The sequence below is a fragment of the Harpia harpyja genome, chromosome 17 (assembly GCF_026419915.1).
Source record: "Harpia harpyja isolate bHarHar1 chromosome 17, bHarHar1 primary haplotype, whole genome shotgun sequence".
In the NCBI taxonomy this organism is placed as follows: domain Eukaryota; kingdom Metazoa; phylum Chordata; class Aves; order Accipitriformes; family Accipitridae; genus Harpia; species Harpia harpyja.
In genome coordinates this window covers 29,580,052-29,600,422 of record NC_068956.1, presented here as the reverse complement: position 1 = coordinate 29,600,422, position 20,371 = coordinate 29,580,052, and the positions used below count along the sequence as shown (strand labels likewise).

Genomic DNA, 20,371 nt, shown 5'->3' with positions numbered 1-20,371 from the left:
AAAAAAAAAAGACCAAATTAAAAAAAATCCCCAAACAACAAACTAAAAAAAAGCCCAAAACAACGTAAGGGAATTTTGATTAAAAGACCTAGTTTCCTCTTGGATATCTATACAGTTAGTAGGAAATAACATTACAAACATTCTCTAGTTTTTTTCTAAGTTTTCACAGAATAGTTTGCATGCTGATCACTAGTGAAACACTAGCTATAAGATTTCAGCAACGCCGCAGAGTAGGCTTCTTACTAGTATATGTATAAGCAAAGACTTCCTTTCAGCTGCTGAGGATCTGGTTTTTTGCCTGAGACTTGTCAACAAATGTAAAAAATATCAGATACACAGAAGTAAAAAAAAAAAAAGTTGTAAGTAGTGTGCAATAGGATCTAAATTTGAGATAGGATGGGAAAAAGTGCAAGACTGTACAGCATTGCCACAAATGGCTTCTCAGATTTAAAAAAATTCTCCATTATAGTCATCTGGTTTATATAGGGTAGGAGGGATAATTCTAGCTTCATCTCAGCCCTGTGGAATACCATAAATATTTTTATGACTATTTGTAACATGTTGTTTTTTTCCTATGTCACAGACCCATCTATTACACAGCTCACTAAATTAATTGAAGGGGAACCTGAGTTCAAAATAGTCAGGGAAGGGGAGACAATAACTAAAGTGATTCATGGAGGTTGGTATGCTTTCAGCAACTCAATTTGTATTAGTTAAAATTTGAAACACTCACTATTCCCAGTCAGTTTCTACTTTATGTAGGTGATTCATGTTATATGTGGGACAACTACTCTGTTTTTAACAAGACCTTCTGAAAGTGTTGTAATTTCATTGCATCATTTCATTCCCACTTCTCATGCATTTCAAAAAATTGGCGTTTTTGCCTACCGGTGTCCCATAGCTACAGTCAAGACAGTGTTAGAAATGCTCTGCATGCTGACATAACATGTCTCAGTTAAGAATTATTTGCTGGTTGTTGTCTTGAAGTCAAAAATGCACTATGTGATTCTGTGATAGAAAGGCAATTTTATCAGAGAGAGGTAAATTTTGCATTCATCTTTGCTAGGGGCATTGGGAAGTTCACCTCTAGGGTACTTTTAAAGGAAAAACAGCATGTAGCCATCCTAAATGTGGAGGAAGCTTAGTTCCTGGTCTCCTCTGAATGTCTTTTTATTTTTCGTAAAATATGCTATGGTATTTCCTTGGGTGCTTCAGTGAGTTTCAGCATCTCAGAAACAGCACTTGTAACACTGTTCATCACTTGATTAATGTCTTCAATTTAAAAATCCTTGTAGAACCAATTATTAAAACATACACCAAAATAATTGATGGGCGACCTGTGGAAGTGACAGAGAAAAAAGTAACAGAAGAAAGAATTATTCAAGGTAAATTATGCTGAGCTATTCATACTTAGTAGAGTTCAACATTACATACAAAAGTAACGCATCTTAAGTTCTGTCCTAATGCCTAAACTGCATTTCCTGGAGAGATGAATTTTTCCCTAATGCTTCCCACTGCCTATGTATGGCTCAAATTCTGGCCATGTGTGCTACACACACGTATACAGAAATGGCAACAATATTTTAACAGCATGCAAAACAATGAAAACTTGTCTTTTTTTTTTTTAATGTATTTGCAAAGTGTCTGCTTTTGCAAGCTTCTTGCTGCCATTTCAGGATGAGATTGATTATATTGCATTTTTTTAGTCTGGCTTGCTTTAGAAAGAAGTTTGTTGGTTTATTTGGTTGGGTTTGTTTGGGGTTTTTTTGGTGAACTTCTGGGTTTTATATCTCCAGGTAGGTTTCATTTGACCAAAGGTAGACCTTCAGTGTGTAGATACCTACTTTTGCATGTCATCCCAGGCTCCCTTGACAATCATTTCAGAAAAAGAATTTCTCTGTAAGGAGGGGCCTCAATTGATCTGACATGCACAAGTTAGACATTTGTATTCAGCTAATACAAGATAAAATTAATGTGCATCTGTGTCCCTTGATTTTCTCCCGCAGTAACTTTCAAACTCTTTGGCCAATTTTAATTATATTTTACCTACTACAGAGATATTTCTTCAAGAATCCTAGAAACTTCACAGAAATTGGAAAGTGGAGTGAGGCGTATTTAAGCAGCCACAAATTCCCTGCTAACACATTTTGATCCCCTTGGTTAAATATCACTTTGAATGCTGCCATTAAAATTCTCTCTGCCAGAGCAGTTGTAAGGGAAAGACAGTGTTATAGGAACACATTGACTTAGCAGAAAATCTTAATATTCAGCTTATTTATTTAGAAAATCTTAAAATTCAATTTAAGAAGTCATTCAAGCAAGAGGGAAATAAAGAACCAGGCTTAAGTTATTCTTGTACAACTATTGACTACAATGAAGATAACTGAATGAAAAACATTGGTGGTTTCTGAATAAACTTGGGACTATTTTTCAAAACAGAATTTATGGGGGAGAAAATAAAATACCATTTTCTTATTTCTCAAATTCAAGTTTCAGTAATATCCCGCATAAACTGGTCACTATAATGTAAAATGCCAGCCTTTCAGACCTGCTATTTCCTTCTCTTCTCTCTGTAGTAGAAACTGATAAAGAATCTCAAATATTAAGCTCTCAAATGATTCATAGCAGTAATAAAACCAATGTCTGTTTACAACAGTGGACCCAGACTCTTTTTGCACTCAGGAAATACCTGATCTATGACCTCATAAAGTGTTTAAAACTGTGTCTTACTTTAAGAATGTAAGCAGATATTTACTGTAAGTATTTTAAATTTGTCAAAGTACTTTTCTGAATAGCTCTAAATACTATTTGTAACCCTCTTTCAGTTTAATTTGGGACACAGTGAAAGATAAAATGATCATAAAAGCAGATTAAAGCATGTCAACCATGGAACCATCCTAAGTGTTAAATAGGAAAAAATAACTTAAAAGGCAATCCTATTAGATCTGATTGAAGTCAGTCTTACACACATCTTTTTTCCAGGTCCTGAAATAAAATATACCAGAATTACTGCAGGTGGTTCAGACAATGAAGAAAAGTTAAAGAAATTGCTTGAAGACGGTTAGTATCCTTGTTTTCTTTCCTTCCTTGAAAAAAAAAAAAAATTAAAAATTACATTACTTAAGTAATTACTGAATGGATACTCCATGTTTTCAGCAAAGGTGCTCATACTGCAAAATTATACCCAGAGATTAAACCTCAGAACCTGAGAAATGTCCAAGTCTAACATTCTGGTTTAAGTCTCTGATCTTCACATTTCAGTCAGCTCAAGAGTTGAGGCTGCCTGGGTCTAATATATAGTATGCTATCTTCATCACAAAACATGGTGTTTTCAGTGTTTACATGGAATTTAATATCACAAGAGATGAATTTTCTAATTTAGCAAAATGCTATGACAGGATTAATTCAGTAATATGCTCTTACACGATTGTCAAATGTTTTCTGTAAATCAACTTTTTGCCATAACCTGTATCCTATCAGAGGTTACCAAGGTGACCAAATTTATTGAAGGTGATGGTCATTTGCTTGAAGATGAAGAAATCAAAAGACTTCTGCAGGGAGGTAATTCAGTGTATTATAACTAACCTTTTTGCAACAGGTTATGATAACTGAAACCCCTCTCAGATATGTTGATCTCAACATTTTAAAGACTGACCTAGCAGAAGTGTAATTTTAATGGGGGAAAAAACAGAATGCCATATATGAAGTGCCAGATGTCTGTGAAATGGAAATAAGCACCAAAGTTTGATTAATCAATTCTTTTATGATATTTATCATTAAAAAAAATTATTTGGTTTTTTTCAGTCTTTAAAAAGTTATCTAATTAAAACTCAGGGGAGCAATGAAGATTTATTCCACTAGCAGTGAACTCTTTTTCATCAAATTTAAATCTGTGAAAAACACTTATGAAGTGGAAAATATCGTAATAGGCCAGATTCATCTTACTTATCAGTTCTGCAGAAATGAATATTCATTGCCCTCAAGTTAATAATTAAAGGCATGTTTAGCATCCTTCTTTCAGTGCTTACAGGTGATGGATATCAAGGCATTAACTTTAATTCTCTTCAAATATAGCATTCCAAGGAATGGTTTTCTTTCCTTCTTGCTCTCTTAATTCTAACAGTTTTGGCAATATATAACCAGTAGCTGTAGAAAACTGGTAAAAGAACTTGTGCGTATGAAATTAATCTTCATCTATGAATTTGGAATGTTCTCTGCTTAATGTAGATTAGAAAAACTATCTATAATAGCAATGGGGAATAAAAAAAGAACTCAAGTGTTGTGGTTTTATTAAATGTTAGTGTAAATCTGAGTCAGAAGCTCAAAAATATGTACGGATGTTTCTTTTGGCATAAATTAACTGAAACCACATCAGTTTATGTTCACTTTTTAGTAAGTTACAAACTTGAATACCAGTGAAGTAGCTCACAGCCAGCTGTGTGTTCACTGAACTAAATCTTGTAGCCCTTCAAAAGCACTATTCTGTGGATGTGACTTAAACTTCAGTAAAGTAAAAAATTTAGTGATGTCTGAATGGCTGAACAGCTTTTCACCAAACAAAACCATGCTAGTTGATGATACGGCTAGTCTTAGAGAAAAGCCAAGATATGGCTATGAATACTGTTGACTGTATTTCTTTCTTCTGTTTTAAACATCTAAATCTTAGTTTTACACATCTAAGCTAGGATTTGCCTGTAATCATTGGAGAGAAATAGGAACTTCCAGAGGGTTTTTCATCTTAGATGTCCCAGCTATGTGAAAAGAGCTGCTCTCTGGAGATGCCTATTTCAATGTTGAATATTTAAAAGGAAAGTTGAAAATGAAAGGAATTATAGCCAGAAAATCCCACCATATACTGGACTATATTCTATTGGTGTCAACCAGGCAATAAAGAGTGGGATCAAACTTTATCTGTAGAACTGTTCAAAATCCTGGTGACAGGTCTGATGCCAGAATCTAACTACAATTGTAATTGTAATAATTTTCAGTTACAGAGGTATACAATTAAATAGACATAATCTGTAAGGATACAACTTACAGTGATCCTATAGGTGTATGGAAAAGAGATAAATAGTTTCCTTGTAGTAAATTTGAAAAACACAACATTGTCTCTTGAGTTCTTGCTATTTTTCCTTGCTGTTATATGTTAGTTTGCATAAGCACCCTGCTTTACAGAATGGACCAAATAGGCAGTTTTGTCTGTTTTAATTTGATTTTTCTCTATCTTTTCCATGATTTACCCAGTCAGCTACCCTTGGCTGCCATAATAATACCTTACCATACATTTAGCCAACAAAAGCAGATACACATGCTGCTTTATGGCTGTTGGTGATAATGGTGATAATGCTTTATGGCCCTATTGTCTACATCAAATTACTTCTGTTTTACTGAAAATTTCCTAAGCATCTAAACCCAAGTCCAGTCACAAATGAATGTATTACCACTACCTAAAGTAAAAGAATTATTTCATATGGGCTGTAATCTACTCATAGAACATCCAGCACCGCTTACTAGAATTGGCAGTCTTTGCTGAAACAGAACTTCAAGCCGAGATTGCAATGAATGACTCTCAGCCCTGGAGAAGAAATCACCTGTGGCAGGGCTGAGAAAATCAGCAGGACCTTATGGCATGAATAACATGGTGGCCTGCGTACACCTACACACCCAAAATGACATTGCTTCCACTGAAGGCTCCTTGCATATGGAAAAATGCTATGCCAGATTTAACTCATTTGTTTTTGATGCTTATCATAGCTGGAACTGAGTACACCAAGGTTACTAAAGTAATTGAGGGAGAGCCACAGATTATCGAGAGAGAAATCAAGAAAGTCCATCTGGAAGGTTAGTTTGTCTAAAAATCCAGTATCACTAAGACTGCTTTGTCTGAAGTGATCATTCCAGGTGGGGTTTTATAGTATCTATTCACAAAAATTACTTGAGTCTGACGCCAGTATTTTAGCAAGAAGAGTTTTATAATTATTTTGGAAAAGAATTCTTTCACTGACGTTGCAGAGAAAAATGTTGAGGCTTATCTTGTGGCTAAAAGTAACTAAAAGATTTGGCAAGCATAGTAGACAAGAGGAAATGTCTAACTGCAAAGCTTAGGTAAAACATTTGAAGGAACACGCAGCGTAAGAATTGCCTTTTCTCTAAGCAGCACATCCAGAAGAAGACCACGTGAGTTGTTTTTAACTTGAGTTATTTGTTGTTGGTGTTAATGTGATCTGTTGATGTGAAGGGTGAAGGGGGTGGAGGGTGGAGGCAATATAACCTTTGGGGTTGAAAAAATGTCTCAGAGGGTCTTGGAATTTCTCTATCATCCTGTTGTTAAATGAGGGAAGCTCTTGGGTTTGAAAAAGCTGAATGGTGTGGAGGTCCAAAATAAATCTCTTAAAGGAGCCCAATACAATTTAGCCTGGCTTTATACCAGGAATTTATTCTTCAAGTTTAACAATCTTTTTTTTAATGATCTTCATTCAAATTTAAGAAGTAGCTTGTTCAAGGTTTCTTTTGTATTTGTATGTATGTTCTTTTCCAATTCTAATTCTAACAATGCAGAATAAGTTGTTCTGTCAGCCTTTGAACTAAATTCATAGGAAAAAATATTATGGTTTGTAGAGAATGAAGTTAAATATGTTTCTACTTCTTAAATTTTGAAATCTATGCTAAATACTGAAGGTATACCACAGTGTTTGTATAACTTCAATGTTCAGTAGTACAAGGCATGCAGGGAAGTCGACTACTAAAAACGACAGACAGGTGTGATCTTCAGCCATGAGGTTTACCTGAAAGCATAATTGTATGGACACCATATAAGTATGGAAAGCATACTTTGGATGGACCCTGTTCTGTCCTTGTCCGGGCAGCACAGAGCTTGAAATTTTCAATCACATTGGTGCAGATACCCAGTGTTTAGCCTCAGCTGTAATGAGGTGAAGCCTGTGTCTCAGGGCTATGCATTTATATACCCTGTACCTCAGGATGAAAAGACAACTGACTGCAGCTGGTTAAGTGAAGAAGCAAGTACTTTATGGTTGTAAAGAAGGAAAAATACCGCAGTAACGTTTCTGTGACAGTAACAGAAGAGTTATCTCATGCTTGTGAAATATTTTTCCTCCTAATGAGGAGACATCTGGTTTAAAAATGTCTCAAGATTGGATGAGAAGGAGGAAGAAGTGTCCATAGCTTCACTGAGTCAGTATTTTGGAAAACAGGTGTATCTGCTAATGAGGGTCGTACCTATTCAATAGCCCTTGCTCTACTTGACCCATTAAAACAGAAGTGTCTGAAATCTAAATGTGGAATCATACTGTGGACTCACAATGCAATTACACATCAAGCCCCAAACACAGCTGGAAATGTGGCCAACATCTTGTGATGGTTGAGTTTCAAGCATATCACTTATAAATAATTCCTAAAGTAATGTCTATACAGCAGACCTGGACATCCTCTGCCAAAAGCTGAGACTGAGTCCTGGGCTGTACATTAACCTGAGCTTGTACGTCCCTGACAGTCTCAGATGGTGTTTGTTGAATGAAGAGCATGGGCAAAACGTCCTGGCACCTGCCTACATCATGTAACCATCTGTAGGAGATCAGTGTAAATAATGGATTAATGCATACTGTTAAAATGTAAAAATACTTTTGAAACGTTGGTAAGATTTGATAGATGACTGCATATGACAGAAATATGTGAATTGTATTATGAACACTCATGTTTCAGGTGATCAAGTCAACATGCTAATGGGACAAAATTCTTAGCTTACCGAAATCCTTAAACAAACTTCACAAATCAGCAATGGGTTTCCAACATTTCTGATGAGTTTTAATTCAAAGGTTCTTACAAATAACTTCTGACTACAACATTTCTATTTTCTAGAAGCACCTGTACAGAAAGAACAACCAACCAGGAGGACACAAGGTAAAAGCAAAATACACATTTAAACATTTTAACACGCATCAAATACTATTCTCAGTTACATTAAAAGTCAGGAGGGAAAAAAATACCCTTAAGAAATCAGAGTTTGAAAAGCAAGAGTTGCATTTATGCTTTTAAAAAAAGAAATTTTAACAAAGCTTGGTATTGTTAATTTCTGGGTTTCTAGATTTTTTTCTTATATATATTTCTACGTGAGAACAACTTAGATTGTGTGCTTTGGTCAAACAGTATTTCAGACGAGAATAAAGCTGTCAAAGTGAGCTCTGACTCTGGAGTCTAGCACTGTGAGATTCCCCACCATGGGATTTGTAATTCACCGATTCTACATTATTTTGATCAATTAAGAAGCTGAGAGATCATTGTAATTTCCTAGCTGTCAGCACAAGAGTGAAAGATTCAGCATCAGGCTTCATCTTTCATCTTCACATGTCTGTTTCACAAGTAAATACAGTATATAGTGTAACTGTATTATACATAATTATAGGTAATAATTATGGTTCTTCTTCTGTTTTTCCCAGGGGGAACAGCAAGGAGGAGGACAAGACTAGCTTATCCCTAAAAGCTTTCCAAGCTAGAATCCACAGAAATACAAATTAACAGCATGGTCTTTGAGAGGAAGAGAAACTTTTTTTAAAAACAAGAATGTCAGAAAATGACATTGTTTTGATAACATAATGTAAACTGAACCATGAATCCACAAAAAGATGTGACGCTGCAGATACTCACTGCTAGCACAGTGCTCACTAGGAGGAGTAGTCCAGTGGGGGTGCTTTAACTGCTCTGAGTAGTAAGCACTATGCAGGGTGGGATCCTGGAACTGCTGAAGGCCATTGACTTCTGTAGAACCAGGATTCCTTCTTGTGCTGGCTAGTAAGTGTTTGCAGAATTGGATTCAAGAAGAGCAGGGAACAATACAGAGTGTATTTTTTTATTATTATTATTTCCACTAAGTAAGAAATATAAATGAAATTAGATCATTTCTAGAAAAAAATTACTTCAGGTGACTTTTAGAGTAATCTAAGGAAATATGGGATGTTAACATAGCACTTTTGGTTCAGTAATATTGTATGCTTTTTATAAGTCAAAATTCATGACGTGTTTAATGTCATAATGACACCGGTAATATTACCTTTTCTAAACAAACAAATACGCCTTATATTAAATGTATCTTTTTTTTTTGTTCTGCATTGCATATCCAAGTGCCTTCTAGTAACGTGGCTAATGGAAGCTCTTAAAAAGAAAAAAAGCAAACATTATGAGCTTCTTGAAATGCATTTGAGATCATGTTGACTTCTTTATTGATAAGAAAAATCATTCCCATTAAAGGAATCCTGTACCAATACATATACTGAGATTCTTAAGTGTTTTCCCACTTTTCCCTAAATGTGTCTTTTGATTATTAAAAAGTGGATTATAAAAGGGATAAATAAAAAATGCATGCAAACAGTTAACTCAGCATGGAAAAAGGTGTTACAAAAATAAGGCTAGGTCTGAAAGCTTTTATATCAAAACATGCTTTGCTAATGTCTGGTACTAATGTGGAGTTGTCTGTAAATTATGTCAATTTTATAACTCTAGTTTTGTATTCATAAAAGTTGTTTGCCTTTATTAACAAAAGTTGGAAAACAATTAGTCATGGAGTTGAACACATTTTTTTCTAAGTGCCTTAATTCTGGAGACCAAAGTTTCAGAGGAGTTATCTAATGTGCTTTTATACTTCTGTTTTGAAACAAATACTCAATAAAGAATTTGGCTGAACTGTGCTTGCTTTCATTTGTAAATATTTTTTTTTTTAATAATAAAGCAAATTCTAGATATTCTTAAGCTTTTAGTGTAGTTGTTAGTTAAAAAATATGCTTTCACAGAAGCAAACCGATGCTTCCCTTTCTCACTTAGCACATGCTAATGCACTTAAACTGTATCACTCTCCTTGAATACAATTAAAAACCTTCCCTAATTCCATAATCACGTACCACGAGCACTACTCCCTGAACGGTAACGCTATCTGAGCATGGGATTGATACATCTTGTAGCCTTACTGTGCTGTCGGACTCTCTCAAAAAGGTGACCTCAGAATCTACTATCGTAGTGCTTTGGTGGAAGGACAGCTTTTAACCCTGGTGAGAGCTAGACAGCTTTTAGGTGAGAATGAGAGCTCTTAGGACTGCCTAGAGGGTGAACTGAAACTGTCGCCTTTCCTTGGAGCCTTTGACTGTCATTAAATCATTAACTTTAATCTGCTTTCTTCACTGCTGTGCCACTGTGAGCTGTCAGTCAAGTAAGATTTTAAAGGACAGTAATTATGATAGGGGACGAATGTGTCTGTGCTCTCCTCTCGCAAAAAAGAGCAGCAGATGGGGAAGAAAATGGAATGGAACTGACAGATAAAGTATGTGCAGGAACTGGGGATGTATTGGGTTTGTGTGGCAAGGTTTTGGTAGCGGGGGGGTTACAGGGGTGGCTTCTGTAAGAAGCTGCTGGAAGCTTCCCCTGTGTTCGAGAGAGCCCATACCAGCCGGCTCTAAGACGGACCCGCCGCCGGCCAAGGCCGAGCCAATCAGCGATAGTGGTAACGCCTCTGTGGTAACATTTTTAAGAAGGAAAAAAAAGTTGGGATGGCGGTATTCGGCAGCCGGAGAGAGGAGTGAGAACATGTAAGAGAAACAACCCTGCAGACCCCCAGGTCAGTGAAGAAGGAGGGGGAGGAGATGCTCCAGGCGCCGGAGCAGAGATTCCCCTGCAGCCCGTGGTGAAGACCATGGTGAGGCAGGCTGTCCCCCTGCAGCCCAGGGAGGTCCACGGTGGAGCAGATCTCCACCTGCAGCCCGGGGAGGACCCCACACCGGAGCAGGTGGGTTCCCGAAGGAGGCTGTGACCCCATGGGAACCCCGCGCTGGAGCAGGCTTCTGGCAGGACCTGGGGATCTGTGGAGAGAGGAGCCCACGGAGCAGGTTTTCTGGCAGGACTTGTGACCCCGTGGGGGACCCACGCTGGAGCAGTGTGCTCCTGAAGGACTGCAGCCCGTGGAAAGGACCCATGCTGGAGCAGTTCATGAAGAACTGCAGCCCGTGGGAAGGACCCACGTTGGAGAAGTTCGTGGAGGACTGTCTCCCGTGGGTGGGACCCCACGCTGGAGCAGGGGAAGAGTGTGATGAGTCCTCCCCCTGAGGAGGATGAAGCGGCAGAAAATAACGTGTGATGAACTGACCGTAAACCCCATCCCCATCCCCCTGTGCCGCTGGGGGGGTGGTAGAGAATCCGGGAGTGAAGTTGTGCCCGTGAAGAAGGGAGGGGTGGAGGGAAGGTGTTCTGAGATTTGGTTTTATTTCTCATTACCCTACTCCGGTTGATTTGTAATAAATCAAGTTAATTTTCCCCAAACCTGAGTCTGTTTTGCCCGTGACGGTAATTGGTGAGTGATCTCTCCTATCCTTATCTCGACCCACAAGCTCTTTGTTATATTTTCTCTCCCCTGTCCAGCTGAGAAGGAGGGGGAGTGATAGAACGGCTCTGGTGGGCACCTGGTGTCCAGCCAGGGTTAACCCATCACAGGGGAGGAAGCAGAAGGAGGCAAGAAAATGGATTACAACCTATCCTGTGGTGCGGCATTTTTAACTTTTCAAGTGGGAACAAATTTGTGACATATTAATTTTGGTGTATTTTCTGCTTTTATAACATTTTAAAGCCTCTGGTAGTCACTAAAATACCTTTCTGTCCTTCACCATTAATATAATCCAGGTGAAATACAACAATATATAAAAGGCACGCCTCCATGAACCCTTGTTATCCTGATACACTCCATCCCTCTGAGTCCTTCCTTGGCCACAAAAGGTGTCTGCCCAGCTGCACTGTACACTGACATCTCTCTTGATGGAGGCGCTTTTTCTGTTTATCTGAACAAGAACCCTTCCACAACCCAATGTAGAAAGAAAATCAGCGTGGTTTTTTAATTGCTTTTCATATAGTTAGTCATTTCTTTCTCAGCACAGGCAGTCTTTTACCAAAGAGCAGATTTGGAGAACACTTGTGACTACGAATCCTCCCGCCTCGTTATCTATTTCCCCTCCCCTTATAGTAATTTAAACTAATGTAATGTGATTAAACAAGGGATTAGCATACTACCGAGTCAGAATACTTACTAATAATAGAGAACTCACTCTTTTCTTTGGTGTTTCCTTATGACTTCTTGGGGATTTATAAGCAGGAATGCCTAGTTGAGTTGGTGATGGAATTCTCAAAGCACTTAATTTGCTTCCTTTGGTATCCTGTATGAAAAACTGATGCCAGAGAATTTGTAACTAGCACTGCTCTCAAATCTGTCAGTTTTGCCAGCAGTAGGTGCACATAAGTGATCTATAAGATCACTAAATATTCATGTTAGCTTTGAAAATAATGACATTTTAGAATTACACATTTAATTGTTATCTTGTGATTTCTGGAAACTAAGATTTGTATCTACATGTTTTCTTTGTGAGGTGGGAGGGTGAATATTCATAAATATTCATAATTTGAGAAGTACTGAACAGAGGAGACCATGGTGATTGTTTTTTGTATATTGGATAAGACGAAAAAAGTAGAAGCTACAAGGCAGAGACATTGCAGGTGCATGACAAAACTGCATGGGATTTAACAATACTTCACATTTAAATATCACAATATACTTAATTCTACATCATTATTCTTCATTATCAAGGCCTTCATTGTCTGTATTTGTCAGACTCATAACAGTAGTGTTCTCATCTCCATTCATTTAACCTATGCCATATAAGCAATAACACAGCAGGAGAGGAGGAATAGAGGGCATTGATGCCCGTGAGAGAAAGCCAATCATACTGTTCCAGGAAGTAAATCCGTACCGCAGAGCTGTGATAATACAGGGTTTGTCCATAGGCAACTAGAACAGAGTGGCTTCAAACTGTGACAGTCCACACAACGGATATCATCGTAGTAGCAACCCCTGGGGCAATGGAGAAGGGCCTCAAAATTGTCACAGCAATAAACTCTTTTTCAATGGCACTGAAATAATTCAACCACAAAACTGCTAAGTGGAAAGGAAGCCCTAAGGAGTAAAAAAAAAATATTGCCAGGGTTGAGATTAATGAGTGAAGGTTTCAACAAAGTTTTTCAGAAAAAGTTATAGCTGAGGTGCAGACAATGCTTATACAACAAATACATCAGAGAAGACTGAAAACTTAAAAAGAATCTTATGACCATAATTACCATTTGGAGGAGACTTGAGAGGTGAGCAAATACTGACCTAGCAATGGCAGAAAATAGGCCTTACTCTAGATCACTGAATATGCTTTTTTTGAATATAAAATGGTCACTTCTGTCCTCTCTTCCTCTTTCTCTCATCTCCCATGTGAAGTGACCAGCAAGGACGCCTTAACACTTCTTTGGCATGGATCTGTGCGGTCAAAACATTCTTAAACTGGTCCTTTGAACTTTGCAGTCATGTTAACTCTGCTTAGCTTAATACTTATAAAGCCCACTTCCCAAATTTGTCTGTGATAAAGAACAAGACAAAAAACCCTCAAATCGACTTCTCCAAAACAAAACTGTTTATTCTTTCCCTTAAAGGTGAAAAGTAAATGGATCAAAGACATAAAATAAACTAGCCTTAAAAACAGCACCACAAATCATATGCTGTTTCATATAGATTTCTGTCTTCTGTGTTCAATTGTCAAATTGATCTGAAATTTCCTAAGAGGTCCAAATTTTAATAGATGACTGATATCCATGTACTAATCTTTCCATACTCTTACACATATTCCCACCAGCGTACCCTCACCCATGACCACAAGACCGATGAAACAAGGCCTAAAAAAAGGAGAAGAAAATTGTTCTCAGTAATGCCTGATTCTTCGTTTACATGATTCAGTGAAAAGTTTCACCCATTCCTATTTCTCCCTCTCTAGTTTGAACAAGAGCGCTGTATTGTACAGCCTGATATCTGCATCACATGGGTGTCAACCTTAAACTGCTTATATTACCTTTTCCTTTCAGGGTTCATATTTTTAAGCTTAAACAATGTTCTGTTAATCTTGGTACTGTCTGAGGAGAGTAAATTTTTCTATCTCTATAGACATGAGGCTTTGGCTTTTATCTTGCTTTCTTACCATTTTCTTGTTTCTTCGAACATCCTTAGAATTACCTATGGTGGCACGTTGGTGCTCTCACCATGGACCACTCATACAACAGCTTCTTGACACAACTGTAGGAGTTCTAGTAGTAAAGGTGCATATGATATTTGTAAAAAGCCAAACAGAGCAAAACTCTCCATTACTTTAACTCAGCCCCCAAGAAATATATCAAAAAATATTACAAAATTGAAAAATGTCAATGATGATGAATTTTTTTTAAAAAGTGAGTAGGAAAAATGCCATCTGTGATATTATTCTGCATGAAAAAATGAGTAACTATTTATTAGTGCATTTTAAAAACCTACTTCAGCTATGCACATTCAGTGTTGGCTTTCCTTTTTTTTTTTTTTTTTTTAACCAGGAACAATTTTCAAAAATATTACGTTTAGAAAGATTAAAATGACATTTTATAAAGAAATATGGTTTGCATTATCTCATGGATTTTGTGTTTCAATTAAATGCCATTTGTGTAAAGTGGAGGCTTTTGAAATTGGCTATACACCAAAACAATGTAGCAGTTTTTTAGGAAAACGCTAGACCGAATGTTTTCAGGTTATATTTTAACTATAGGAAGGGACAAAATAAAAGAATTCTTATAACAACAAAACTGTATAGTTACAGTTGCATTCTTCTTGCAGACTCTCTCAGAGCAGTTAACAAGTATTGGTCAAACTGACAAAAAGCCATTCCTTTAACATTGCTACTAATTGCCAAATAGTGTTTATTACTAGCAATAAAATTGGTTAAACCACTCAAAAATCCCTTTCTCTAATGAACTAATAAACCTGGAAATAAATAATTAAAAAAATCAAAGGCATTCTTTCCATTTCAGTACATGTATTTTGAGATTAATTTTTGGTAAGAGTATTAAGTAGAAATTAAAATAGCTGTTCTCATGCTTGGAAAACACAAGAAAATTAGTTACTGTTTTTAGTCAACAGAGCCCCAAGCATCTTACAAAAAAAAAATCAACATTCGTGTCTCAGTTTTACAGATGGAGACAGTTAGTAACAGAAAAAATTAAATCCTCTCTTCTGAGTTCCAGTTCATTTCACCATTTTCCAGATCACGTTTCTCTGGTTTCCTCATCACTGGCTAACATTTGACATCAAAATGCCATAAAAAAATTGACATCTTGTTACTCTGGTGGTGGTACTTTTTGTGGTTCTATGAAAGCAGCTATACCAATAGGACAACTGGTAGAGATGACGTGCCTCCTGATCTTCTGCCTCTGATCCATCTGGGTGCTCCATGGTGCAGACTGGTGTGCTTGGCAGCAGATTATGTATATCCTTTAGCTGGACATATTGTCATCAGACAGGCCTACATTTCCTCAAGTTCTTTGCCAGTGGATGCCAGATAAACATTAGGTACCTGCACATGCCACTGTTCATATATATAAACTGGAGAAGGGAGATGATACCATGGCAATGTCGGAAAGCTCAACGTATGCAATACTACAGCACAGGAAGGGGAGAGTGCCAGGCTGACACTTACAGTTGTGTCTATGCTAGGAAACTAAACAGAGAGGGGAAACAAGCTGGAGCACTGACCTTTGGTGATCCATGTTATTTAGCTGATAGTGTGCTCCTTGGACTGGGATTTGCCTTTGACAACCAGGCAGTGCCTGGACATAGTTGAGGGGATGGTGAAGAGAAAGGACGGTTCCCAGTAGGAAGCACAGACAAGACCGTCTTGATTTAAGCAGGGTGGAGTATTGAGCCCCACAGAGACCCATAAAGTGCTTCTTTCCCCCACAGTCAGGAAACAGGCCTTCATCTTTTTTATTGGCTAGTATAAGTGGTGTGTATAATATCAGTCTTGTGACCTATTCTGGGCCAGCTGGCTGCCTTCTGTCTCTGTTCCTCTCTTTAATTCCCTGTTTTCAGTGTTTTACCCATATGGAACCTGAAATAGCCTTTGTACCTTAAAGAAGATAGAGACTGGGTAAGACCTTGTTTGTACTTTCTTACCCCCAGCTGTAGGTGCTCATCGCTCTCCTTAGCCAAGTGGAGGAGCCGAACAGAGTTGCTGCTTCAGGTGCGTCTCCGCTTCTTGGGAAAGGAGTGGTAATATATTTTTAAAATAAAATCTATCAATCACATGTGCCGACTACGAACGGAGATTAGGTTCCTCTCACCTAATGTGGAGAGTCTACAAGGTACATTTCTACTTCTGAGGTAATTGCCAGCATTTCCCTCCAGCGTCAATGGCAGCCCCAGCACAGTCAATAGAATTTAGCAATTTAGGTTCATGTGAGTGAAAGTAAGCATCTGGTCCAGGGTACAAGGATTGTAACCTAGACTGTCTGAACATCCATTGCATAAAAAGACGTGGTAAGACATGCTTAGACATGGACTACCCCTACATTATAGCAGGTCTCCGTTGGATGAATAATGTTCAATGAGTTTTAAGTCTGCAAATCAAGTTTCTTACATGCAAGATTCTTTCTTTTGCAGAAATAACTATAAAAAGCTACCAAGTAAAGTCAAATGGATAGTTTGATTCCTTTATAAAGATAACAGTGTGAAATCTTAAATAATGTCAGGAAAGACTTTTACTATTTGCATTTTGACAAATAAAAACCTGCTATGCAATGGACCATCTTCAATGTAAAACTAGTATCTCGTCTCATGTCATTCATCTGTCAAAAGATCTAGAATAGCAACACTGAATTAATGAATTCCACTTTTTGTACACAAAGTATTTTAGTAAGATAATTGGTGGAGGCAGCAGTCCTGAGAGATAAATGTGTATTGTGATTCATTCTTTTACCGTCTGAAGCTCAAAATTGCTAAATGCCAATCCCAGACGGAGGGTCTGAGTAGGTATACCAAATTCTGGGCACAGCTCAAATAAAAGAAGACCTGATTCCTTTGAGTACTGAGCTGCAGAAATTCCTGGTGATAGCATGAGACGCGTAGGGCCTCCTCTTTGTAATTGGACCATGTGTGATGTAGAAAGTCTTTTTGAAATTCATGAGGGCACAGGGCTTCATGTTCAATTATTAAAGGAAGGTTTGCCTCCATTTCTATTCTGCATAAACCACAAGCAGGAAGATTTCAAAAGATCACCACCTTCTTTGTGTCACCCTTCCCCAAATGTATTTTTTTATAGCATTTCAAGAAAATGCAAGTATGAAAGTATAAAAGCTTGCCAACAGTTGCCAACCATTGTTTTTTTCAGTATAACAGCCATCTATTTTTGACATATACAAAAATTTTTGCATCAGTATGTTACCTTTTTTTTAACCAGCACTAATTAAAAATTCAGTGATATATGAGTTTCATGTTTAACTGCTAGCACAGAAGAGGAAATGTTAGCTACAGATTCTATATGGGGAGGAGAATAATTCCTCGTCGTACAAGTAATTAGTAAAAGATCAGGATGACACTATATCATTAGGAGCCCAGCACATTATTGATTGAAAGGTAGCAGTACTTTTTATTCAGGAGACTTTTCAGTCTCCTTTAGAGCCACAGTAGTTTATTCCTAATGTCATACTAGATTAAAATGCTTCTTTCCTTGCTGCTTTAGCTGGCGTCTTTTAAATACCGCAGAACTCAAGCTTTCTTTTATGGATTTCTTCCTTTTTAAACAGAAATAACCTCTCTGATGGAACATGCAACTCAGAGGAATGGCATCAGCACTTACTCTTTGGATCATAAAGTTCACCCATCCTCATGTGTTGGGTTTTGCATTCTTGCTTCACTTTCTGATCTGATGCATCTCTTACCTGCTTAGATCTCTTGACTTTTGTTTTTAATTTACATATCTATACTGCTAAATGAAAACTGAAGTAGAGACTTTGCTCATGTATTTAAATTCAGTGGCACATGCAGTCTGCATCCACAATACACAGCACTTTGTCCTCCGCTGTTTTTACCAGCTGGTACCCCTGTGGTTTAGTTTTCTTGGCAGGGGCTGGGGAGGAATGCCTTTTTTTTCCCCTCCCTGCTTTAAAGTGTGTGAAATTATAACATGGTGCTTTTGAGGATGCTGTTTTAACATGACACCGAAGTTTTGCATTGTATGCTCTGTGGTAAAGTGTACAGGAGTTAACTGAGAGTGCAAAGCCTGCTGGGGCAAATTTGGAGGAAGACAGAAAGCAAAATCTGTGCAGCCTTGTCTATGCTGTCCGTTGGAACATTTCCTGGAATCTGTCGTTCATGGATTAATGGATGGGATTGGCTCAAAAAGTGCAGGCTGGCGTGGGCCAACACCATGCTATGGAGTACTCTATCAGCAGAGTAGTGTGTCCAGTGCTTTGTCTTGTTCCCATATACTATTTGTAGTATATATGTAGCTATGGACTAAGATAGTTGGAATGCCCTCTTTTTATATACTGTACCTCATGTTTACCTTCATCTGAGCCAGTGTAAATTAGGTGCTGTAATATTTTTATAGGTCCAGCATACTCAAATGGGGGGGGGGGGGGAGAGAAAAAATTACTAGTTTCAGATATCCTTTTATCAGCTGTCATCTTTCTTTTTAATTTCCAATAATTAACTCATCTCTGGTAACAAATGTGTGAGATTCACCTGTGTGAGAGTTGATCACTTTTATCTACAAACCATATTGTTTAGCTTATTTATAGAAAAAAATATAAACTTTATGCTTCCCCTGGACATCGCAGAATCACAGAATGGTTGAAGCTGGGAGGCATCTCTGGACATCATGCAGTTCAACCACACTGCCTAAGCAAGTGCAGCTAGAGCAAGTTGCTTCGGCCTGTGTCCAGTCAGGTATTGAGTATCTTCAAGGATGGAGACTCCACAATCTCTCTGGGCAACATCTGCCAGTGACTGACCACTTTCACAATAAAAAAGCTTTTTCGTATGTTTAAATGGTGTTTCTTGTATTTCAGTTTTTGCCCTTTGCCTCTTGTCCTGTCATTGCTAACTTCTGAGAAAAGCCTGGCTCCGTCTTTGTTGCAGGTTCCCTTCAGGTATTTATGAACTTCGCTGAGATCCCTCTGAGCCTTCTCTTCTCCAGGCTGAGCAGTCCCAGCTCTCTCAGCCTCTCCTCATCTGTGAGATGCTCCAGTCCCTTCATCATCTTAGTGGCCATTTGCTGTACTCACTCCAGTAGCTCCGTTTCTCTCTTATACCAGGGAGCCCCAAACTGGACACAGTACTGCAGGTGTGGCCTCACCAGTGCTAAGCAGGGGGGAAGGATCACCTCCCTCGATGTCCTGACGGTGCTTTTCCTAAGGCAGCCCAGGAGGCTGTTGGCCCGCTTTTCCATGAGGGCACATTGCTGACCCGTGGTTGATGGGTTGTCCAAGAGGACCCAGTGTCCTCCTCTGCAGAGCTGCCTTCGAGCCAGTTAGCCCACAGCCTGTACTGGTGCCTGGGATTATTCCTCCCCAGGGGCAGGACTTGGCTTTTGCCTTTGTTGAACTTCATGAGATCCCTGTCGGCCAATTTTTCCAGCCTGTCTTCTGAATGGCAGAACAGCCATCTGGTACATCAATCGCTCCTTCTCATTTTGTAGTCTCTGCAAACTTGCTGCGGGTGCACTCTGTCCCATTGCCCAAGACATTAATGTAGATGTTAAACAATATTGAGCCAGTACTGACCCCTGGGATATACCACTATGAAATGAAAGACGCTGCTGGCCATGGTGTGTCAGGTGTTTAAGCTGTGAGGAGCGCTGCTTACTGCATGCCTGCTTTATACAATTCATTTCATGATAACTCCTACTGATACTTTTTAGGGTGGTTTTAATCATGCCTGGGTTGAATCACAGGCATTTATCCCTCTAATTGCTAGTCCAATTATCTTTTAATTTTTTTTTCAGCAAAATACTTAACAGTTTTTTTAACAGCTGTATTTCCCACAATGGAACATGTGGCTTGAGTCAGGGCCACGTTGAAGCCACGTGATGTGAATGTGATGCTAAACAGAATTAGAACAGCATGTTTATTAATTGAGAAAAATACATGAATGCAAAAACTACTGGCAAGAGATGGGGACATTTTCAGGGGCATAAACAGGAGTGACTTGAGGTATGATTTGTAGAATTTTACCCCAGGTTCTTCAGGCTATTGACTGTACTGCAAATGAGGACTAAGAAACCTCTTGATGTCAGTGTCCCCGCAATCCCCCAGAGTTCAGGTGCCTGCCTGGCACTGTCAGTCTGTCACCATGACCCATGGCAAATCCAGACCCTGCAGTTCTCAATGGCAAGTACAGATCCATCTGTCTACAGACACCTAGATGCATTTGTCTGGAGGACTTAGCAGGACTTGTTTCTATCTTTTATGAAGACCTGGATTATAAAGTGCC

At 38.4% G+C, this 20,371-nt stretch overlaps 1 protein-coding gene across 24 annotated transcripts in view; it reads left to right on the top strand.

The window, feature by feature from the left end:
• Positions 1-9,701, top strand: part of POSTN (periostin) — a 38,471-nt gene extending 28,770 nt beyond the window's left edge. For 2 of the 24 annotated variants that reach the window (XM_052812562.1, XM_052812560.1), the window contains 7 exons: positions 584-679; positions 1,296-1,385; positions 2,983-3,060; positions 3,481-3,561; positions 5,755-5,841; positions 7,879-7,920; positions 8,457-9,701. In XM_052812562.1, the coding sequence (XP_052668522.1) occupies positions 584-679; positions 1,296-1,385; positions 2,983-3,060; positions 3,481-3,561; positions 5,755-5,841; positions 7,879-7,920; positions 8,457-8,497 (515 nt within the window). In that variant the 3' untranslated portion in view covers positions 8,498-9,701. The other 22 variants (XM_052812569.1, XM_052812566.1, XM_052812570.1 and 19 more) reach the window with 18 other exon arrangements.
• The last annotated feature ends 10,670 nt before the right edge of the window (positions 9,702-20,371 follow it).